Genomic DNA, 9,061 nt, shown 5'->3' with positions numbered 1-9,061 from the left:
AGATAAATAAATAATAAATAATTTTAATGAGCAATCAAATTTAAGAAGCAAGTTTTTCTCTGTCAATAAGTAATCGTTTAAATAATTTTAATAAACAATCATTTAATAAGTAATCGTTTCGACAAATTTATTGAATGAAATGAATAAATAACCAAAACAAGTAATCTCAATGAGTTTCTTTTTTATCAATAAATAATCGTTCAAATAATTTTAACAATCATTTAAATCAACAATTTCAATCACTTGGTAAGTAAGTGTTCGACAAATTTATTATTGAATAAAATTTATTTTATTGAAGTTAATTTTATTAAAATTTTCTTGTTTTTCATAATACAATTTTATTAAAATTCATTTCATCGAATAAAATAAATAAATAACCAAACACAAATAATTTTAATAAGTATTATTTTTTTTTTTTATCAATAAGCAATCGTTTGAATATTATCATTCAATGTGCATTACTCTCTTATCACTGTTATCCAAAATTCCCGTCGTGGTCTCGATTTCGTGTTTAAAAAAAAAAAAAAAAAAAAAAAACACGAAGTCGCGCGATACGCGTCGTTTTGAATTCCCCGATTCGCTCGGGCATGGTGTTCATTGGTGATCTGACGGCACGATCGCCCGACAGACGAAATGTACAGTGTGTCATGAATAAAAATGAAACAGGGCTTGACTCACCGAACATCGCTGCGTCGCGGAACGTGGCTGAGACTGGTTACAGTCACCTGTCGCATCGGAATATGTACTTTATGGTACGCACGAATGCGCGCACCTTCGCGATCACTTCCTCTTGCATCAGGTTGAAACACATCGCGATCAACGCCATACCTAAAATGCATTTTCCTTCATTTATTTATTTGCTCGTTTGAATTTCAACCGGCGAGTCTTGATTAAATTTGATTTTACATCGAGTGAAACACAGATGGATAAGTTAATATAATTTCAATTATAAGACAGACCAAATGAAATACCTTTTGTCTACGTCTAATTTGTTAAAATTAGTTTTTTACTATCAGTGAAAATGAAAACGTCATAAGTGCATTGCATTTTACACAATACGTTGTACAGATGCTCGACTTTATCCGCCCCTATAGAATAAAATAAAGGGTACTTGCATACCTTTTCTATAGAGAATTTTATTTTTCCCCTCTGTGAGCCAAAACAATTTTTTTCCAGAAAGTTTGGTCATTTCCTCATTGCATAAGGTCCAATTAAGAGATATAGTTTTGTGTGAATTTTTTATTTTTTTTGTTAGAAAGCTAAATACATACTTTCCCCTATTTACAGAGACGTGTAAACTATTGACTATTGACTATTAACTGAGTATGTTAACCTCGCATTTGTTAACTAATCATTTTAATTTCAACTTTCTCCATTTTCTTCTGTCATCTGAGTCATCTAACACCTTTGTTATCGCGAATTAATATTCTCTTGCGCTGTCTCTTGGCAATTATTAGTTGTTAATTATTAACTATTGAATTATATTTCTCTCTCCGCTCAATGTGCATCTCCTCCTTTTCTTTTTCAGCCAAAACTACTCCAGGTGTCCGTGTCTTGTCCTCGCTGTGAGGTTTTCGCCACTCTTGGACACCGTGGTAAGTCCCTACATGATATTCTTTTATAAACTAGGTTCTATCCAGAACTATCTATTGCTTTATATGTTATTGAAATACAGTACATGTTATATTGTGATATAGTGATGTACTGTATTATACAGTATTAAACTATGATATATATAGTATTATGATATAATGCTATATTATATTTTATATTTATATATATCTGTAATATAATATATACTAAATTATATTACAGATATATATACTATATTATATTATATAATGCTATATAATGCTATATATAATATTATCATAATTTTTATTATATAATGCTATACTATATTATACAGTATTATACACTATATATTATATTATACTATACTATTATATTATATTGTACCATACTATTGTAGTATATTATATATTATACTATATTATACAGTATTATATTAGTATATATAGTATATTATAGTATATTATACTATAATAAAGTAATACAGTATATTATATAGTATATTATATTATATATTATACTGTATTACTTTATTATAGTATATTATATACTATACAGTATTATATTAGTATATATAGTATAGATAATGTATTTTGAATGTTATTCGTGCCTGATATTATAAATATTCGTTATCACGTAACAAAAGTCAAACTGTGAATACCACTGGTAATATAATGGTATCCCAGACTCGATTGGCGTCCACTTTGTGTATATAAATCAACATTCGGACAGGAATGGCCACGATTGGTCGATTCAATTCCCGAAAAAAAGCGCCGCTTCAAAGAGGCTCGGTTCCTACCAAACGCGTAAACGTCAATCGGAAAAATCGAATTTCCCCATCTCCGATACGACCTATTCGAGTAAACCTCGAAGGTGATAAAAGAGAAAGAGAAGGAAGGGAGAATAATCGGCGGCTGGTTGTCAAACTTTCGTCCGACCGCGTACAAAGCTGTCTACGACTAAAAAGTAAGTAATCGATCCTCCTGACCCTTGACACGCTTCGCGACACTTTGGCCCCTCGATTCATTAACTTAACCACGCCTACGCAAGTGTGCCTACGTACATACATACATACACTCACCTACTTAATCGTGCCCAGCGTGAAAGGATTAACGAATTTCAAGAACCAAAGAATTATTTCTTACTTCCCAATTAACCCCTCGCTCTGGTAAACTGGTTCGCGGACCATAACGAGTGACCCAACCGTATGCAATAACTCGTCGCTTTTTCGAACATTTTAATTTTACAATCGGAACACTAAATTTCGAACGTTCGTAGAAACTTGTATCTTTCTGAACAAAGTTAAAAAAAACTGTCTCACATATATATATACTTATAGTTCGTAAGCAGAGGATTTTAATTTTACAATCGAAACATTAAATTTCGAAAGTTCGTAGAAACTTGTATCTTTCTGAACAAAAAAAAAAAAAAATTGTCTGAGATATATACTTATAATTCATAAGCAGAGGATTTTAATTTTACAATCGAAACACTAAATTTCCAACGTTCGTAGAAACCTGTGTTTTTCTGAACAAAAATAAAAAAATTGTCTCATATATATACTTATATTTCGTAAGCAGAGGATTTTAATTTTACAATCGAAACACTAAATTTCGAACGTTCGTAGAAACTTGTATCTTTCTGAACAAAAATAAAAAAATTGTCTCATATATATATTTATGTTTCGTAAGCAGAGCATTTTAATTTTACAATCGAAACACTAAATTTCGAACGTTCGTACAAACTCATACTTTACTGAATGAAAATGAGAAATACTATTTGTTAAAATATCGCGAAGAATATTACAGCTTCGTGAATTTTTGTGTTTCGCGTACCTCTGCATTCCATTAACCACTTGCGCTGGGTACTGATTGCGGACCATAACGAGTGACCGAGCCGTACAGAATAATTCGTCGCGTTCTTTTTCTTTTGAACTCGTCGGTACGATATCACTGGATAGAAATTATTGAGAAGTAATAAATTTGTCATTTGTTTTGCCTGGGTTACGTTTAAATATACTTAAAACTGAGGAAATGCTGCAATTTGGGGGAAAAAAATTCTCGGTCCTAATTGTTTTTACGACGATTCGTGAGATTCACAGAAATGCATATTAATTCTGTAATAAATTAGGATTCGGTTTTGTTCAAAATTAGGTTCAAAATACGCAAGATCTTTATCTAGTAAATTTCATTAATTAAACCAAGCTTTCGCGCGCTTACGTTTAGAATACGAATTATAATATATATAGAATAATATAATATATATATAATATTATTATTATATAATTATAATATTATAGAATAATATAATATATATATATATAATTATAATATATATAGAATGAAATTATTCCTGGTTACACTAGTAAGGTGGTTAACCTTTTACTAAATTAATTAATTCGCGTTCTTGTTTTCACATTGTAAATAAAAGCCGTGTTACTTTAAGAGACGGTACTCTTTAAATACTCGAAAAAATTCCAGGAGAATAATACTGTTGGGAAAATTCTCGAAAAATTATTCAATTTATTAGAATCCTCCGATATATTTAATATTTACAAGTCTCTATATTTTAATTTATATTATATTTTATATATTCCACACAAGTCATTCCAGCACAATAGGTTAACCACTAGCGTTGGTAACTAGTTCGCGCGGACCATAACGAGTGACCGAGCCGTACACAATAATTCGTCGCGTTCTTTTTCTTTTAAACTCGTCGACACGATATCACTGGATAGAAATTATTAAGAAGTAACAAACTTGTCGTTTGTTTTGCCTGAGTTACATTTAAATATACTTGAAACTGAGAAAATGTTGCAAATTGGGACAAAAAATTGCGTGTCGGCACGTCATTCCAGCGCAAGAGGTTAATCGATTAATCGAAATAACGAAGAGATAACCACGTCGGTGATCACGTTCGTGTCGGCGATGATTAAATCAGATTTTGTCAGCGAACAACAGATTTAGCTAAATACGCGGAACCTCCCCCCGGCCAGTTAACATCAACAACCACGATGGCCAATAATGAAATATAAATACAGGAACATTTGTTCGCAGAATAAATTAATTAAACGCAGAAACAATTCGCCGAGTGAATTAATTAATTCAGGCGACGAGAGAAGAAAAATCTGAATTACTCTGACCGCCTTCGAACAGCCGGAACAACGTGAAACGAAACGAAGGGAACAATGGCAATTTGTTTCGAAGCATAATCGAGTGACATAATGATAAACCGCGGTGGAAGAAGCGGTCCTCTGTCGAAATCAATTCACGGAACGCGCAAATGCGTTTATTTATAGGGCAAAATGGAACGGACAGTTCCTCTGAAACTTGGATTACATTGTTCGTTTAGTTTGGCGAATCGGATGAACGGGAACGATTGTTTCGGCGGTTCGTTCGTTCGTTCGTTTGCCTGCGGTGCTTGAAAACCAGCCTGAACACAGAACTATTAAGTCGCGTGTATCAACATCCATTGCATGATCCCGTGATACAGTCTAACATTTTCCTTGGAAATGACATTAAACTTTCGGACGAAAATGTCCGTTTCCGTGCACGTTCAGAGATCTATTGCGAATAATGGTGGTTAGAAAGGAGAAGCCTCTTTTGCGAGAAGTTCGTGGAGAATTATAAAGGGTCTGAAATTGTCAATAATTCGAAAAGGGGAGATTGCTTTAACATTCGAGAAATTGAAACTTCCAAAATTTGAGAAATTAATTAATATTTAATTAATATTTATTGAATATTAAATAGTAATATTTAATTCATTAAATATTATTGTTGATATATATAATAAAATATATATAAAATTAATATATATATATAAAATATATATAAAATTAAAATACATATATATATATAAAATATATATAAAATTAAAATATATACATATAAAATATATATAAAATTAAAATACATATATAAAATATATATAAAATTAAAATATATATATAAAATATATATAAAATTAAAATATATATATAAAATATATATAAAATTAAAATAGATATATAAAATATATATAAAATTAAAACATATATATATAAAATATATATAAAATTAAAATACATATATAAAATATATATAAAATTGAAATATATACATATAAAATATATATAAAATATATATAAAATTAAAAAATATATATAAAATATATATAAAATTAAAAAATATATATAAAATATATATAAAATATTTTATATATATATATAAAATTCACACTGAAGGATAAAACAAGCAAAGAATCTCGAAATTTGAAAACCGAATGGACACGATGCGTATTTGTTTGAAAAGCGAGTTAAAATTAGAAATAGAGGCAGGAGAGGAAAGCGCAGATGGACGATTTTTGTGGGGAATTGGAAGCGTCGAACGTCAGGATGGATAAAATCGGCGAGATCGGCCGGGCACTCACCGAGCATCAGGTACATGGAGCAGAAGATGAAGGATAAATCGAGGCCCTGGGCCGCGTAGATTTTGTCACCGGGCACGATGTCGCCGAAACCTATGGTCGACAGGGAGACGAAGCAGAAATAAGAGCCGTCCAGCATGTTCCAGTCCTCCCATTCGGAAAACAAGATCGCTCCGCCCCAAATATACCTGAAGATCACCCAAAAATTTTGATCATTCTTTGGTCGTTCGTAACTGCAACTTGCCTTTTGCACAATTCCTCGCGTTTCGACGATCATTTCGCTTAATTACGAGAAGAGGGAAAATCGTTGCACGCAAAACTACGGATTAATAAACGCCGCAGTGAACATTTAAAGCCATTTGGAATTTTCATTGTGAAACGAGGAATTTTTAAATTTTTTTAAATTTATTACAAAATTATTGACGCCCATAAACATTTATCCTATTGTGAGGCGTTTCTTCTGACTGTCTGTCTTAAGAATTTGTTATCGAAATAACGTTAAAATGTTAAAATAACGTTAAGATAAGTATGATTTATTAGTATTTAGTATTATTGCAAAGTATTATATAGTTTATATGATAAGTATTCTAAGTATAATATTATATATATTTAATTTATATTATATATATTTATATATTTTATATAATACATATAATATTATATATATTTATATATTATATATATTTAATTTATATTATATAGTTTATATAATAAGTATTCTAAGTATAATATTATATATATATAATTTATATTTAATTTATATTATATAGTTTATATAATAAGTATTCTAAGTATAATATTATATATATTTAATTATATTTAATTTATATATTAAATCATTATTATTTAATACACCAACGATAATACTAGAAGTATTGTGCTTGGAAGGAAATGTTTTATTTTAATTAATTTTACCATCGTTGACAAATTGTTTGTTAAAATAATATCTTAAAATTGAGTTTATTGTTCAAATTCTAGACATTCTTTTTTCTCGATAATTATAGTTTATGAACTATTATAAAAATCGTCAGACGTACTTAGTTTTGCTCCTGAACTATTAATCGTAATAGCGTCCTAAACGGAAAGTGACCAAAAATCAGCCCAGCACGGAACACGTCAATCGAATATAATTCCATTATAAAATGATGAATATTGAATATAACTCACCCGACCATTATGGCGACGCAGAGTGTCAGAGGTACAGTGACCTGTTGAGGATCGTAGCTGCTCGTACTGTCATCCTCGTCTCTCTCTCGCGCTTCGTCGTCTTCCAGGGAAGTACTTCTGTCCACACTGAACGTGTCGATCTCCCTTTCGTTCAAGTCCACCATCTGTCAAACAAATTCTCATTACAAAACAACAAGTCTTCCTGTTGTTGTAAACTGCCCCTTAACTGAACAAAATTAAATTAATTAATTAAATTAATTGACAGACGTGTTGGGAATCTCTTTTCCCCTCAGAAAAATAAAAGAAGAATCTTAAAATTAGAATGTTGACCGGAGAAAAATGAAAGTGGCAAATAATGTAAGAGTAAGAAACGACGTTTCTAAAGGTGTGCCAATGATTTTTGAAAAAAAAAAAGGTATCTCAAAAGAGAGAAATGAAACGTGGCAAGCTGTAAGAACAAAAGGCGACGTGTTTCTGAAGTGTGTGGAATTTTCCTAAACCTAAACCTAACCGGGGTAAACTTACTTGCCAATGGTTTCTCCTTATGTCGGCACTGTCGTGCGTACTTCCCCTCGACGCCATTTCCAATGGTCTTCTGCGACACCTTCAAGGAGAGGCAAAATAAGACGAAGAAAAGAGAAACGAAAGAAAAAAAAAATAAATAAATAAATCTGACGTTCGGCAACAACGTTGTTCCGAGTATTGGTAGTAGAAAGGTAACGAAGAGAGAAAGAAGGAGACACTCACTTGCACAAACAGCAACGGGCATAGATCCATTTGAAGCTCTTCGCAAGAATATCGCCGATATTGCTCAGATATAGCAAGAAAAGCGGCAGGCCTATTATGGCGTACACTATCGTCACCATTTTGCCCGATTTCGTCTTTGGGCAAACGTTTCCGTAACCTGTGGAACCGCAAAAGGAGACACAAGAGATATCTTTTTTTCTTTTTTAGTTCATTCTCTCGAAAATAAAGATCGATAATAAAGAGAGCGGAAGGATATTTGCGAGATGGCAAAGGCTGGATTGTAATTTGTTATTAAAGCGGTATTTGTGGAAAGTAAATAAGTAAGCAGAAGAGAGAAAATCCCTCGAACGCTAGAAGAAAGGAAAAAAGAGGAAAGAGAGAGGGGAGTATTCCGTCGAACGAATGGATCCTGCATGATTTATTAATCGTAGCGATTCACGGGCGCAGGAAATATTTAAAGAAGCAACAAGGAACGAGGCTCGAGGAACGAAAAACTCTATCGACGGGGCGACGCATCGTTTATTCAGCGTGCGCCGATTTTGAAACAGCGACCGCGTTCTTCCTGCCTCGGCGAGCTTTCCGCTCGAGTCCTCCGTGTCTCGACAGTTTTTTTTCACCCATCCTTTTCAGTTTCAACGACAGTTCTATCATACTTCGTAAAATATAAAAGCTGCATTTACCTACGAATGCGACACGGACGGCCATATTTAACGGTAGAACAACCAAAGTGATCGAAATGACTGATCTGACATTTTATCTTTATTGGAAATTTTACAGATTTAGAATAATGGGTTTTTAGAAATTTAAATATAAACAATAAATTCTATTATATTAATTTTTCTATCCCTTCTGTTATAATAATGTTCCGTTTAGTTTCATCAAGTTTTATTAAGTGATTTTTCTAGCTTTTCTATTATAATAATTATATTTTTAATAATTGGAATAATTTTTTATTATTGTAATAATTATATTAATATAGTAATTAAAATAATTCTTCTAATATATTAATATATAACTTTCAGTATGACATATTAATATAATGATATAACAATTTTTCTAGGTTTCCTATTTTAATAATTATATTTTTAACATAAGTTAAGTTTTATTAAGTAATTTTTTTAGCTTTTCTATTATAATAATTAATTTTTAATAATTGAAATAACTTTTTATT

The 9,061-nt window shown here is 31.1% G+C and overlaps 1 protein-coding gene across 1 annotated transcript; it reads right to left on the bottom strand.

Annotated features, from left to right (window-relative positions):
- Positions 1-703: 703 nt before the first annotated feature.
- LOC122529840 lies at positions 704-8,042 on the bottom strand. The gene is made up of 5 exons (XM_043656310.1): positions 7,891-8,042; positions 7,669-7,747; positions 7,149-7,307; positions 5,980-6,164; positions 704-828 (listed from the first exon to the last, which is right to left on the bottom strand). The coding sequence occupies exons 1-4, from the start codon at positions 8,007-8,009 to the stop codon at positions 6,045-6,047; spliced, it is 477 nt and encodes a 158-aa protein (XP_043512245.1). The 5' UTR covers positions 8,010-8,042; the 3' UTR covers positions 704-828; positions 5,980-6,044.
- Between the last annotated feature and the right edge of the window lie 1,019 nt (positions 8,043-9,061).

This window comes from Frieseomelitta varia, unplaced genomic scaffold, assembly GCF_011392965.1.
Source record: "Frieseomelitta varia isolate USP_RPSP 00005682 unplaced genomic scaffold, Fvar_1.2 scaffold_310, whole genome shotgun sequence".
NCBI lineage: Eukaryota > Metazoa > Arthropoda > Insecta > Hymenoptera > Apidae > Frieseomelitta > Frieseomelitta varia.
The sequence above is the reverse complement of the archived record's forward strand: the minus strand, read 5'-3'. Positions and strand labels throughout refer to the sequence as shown.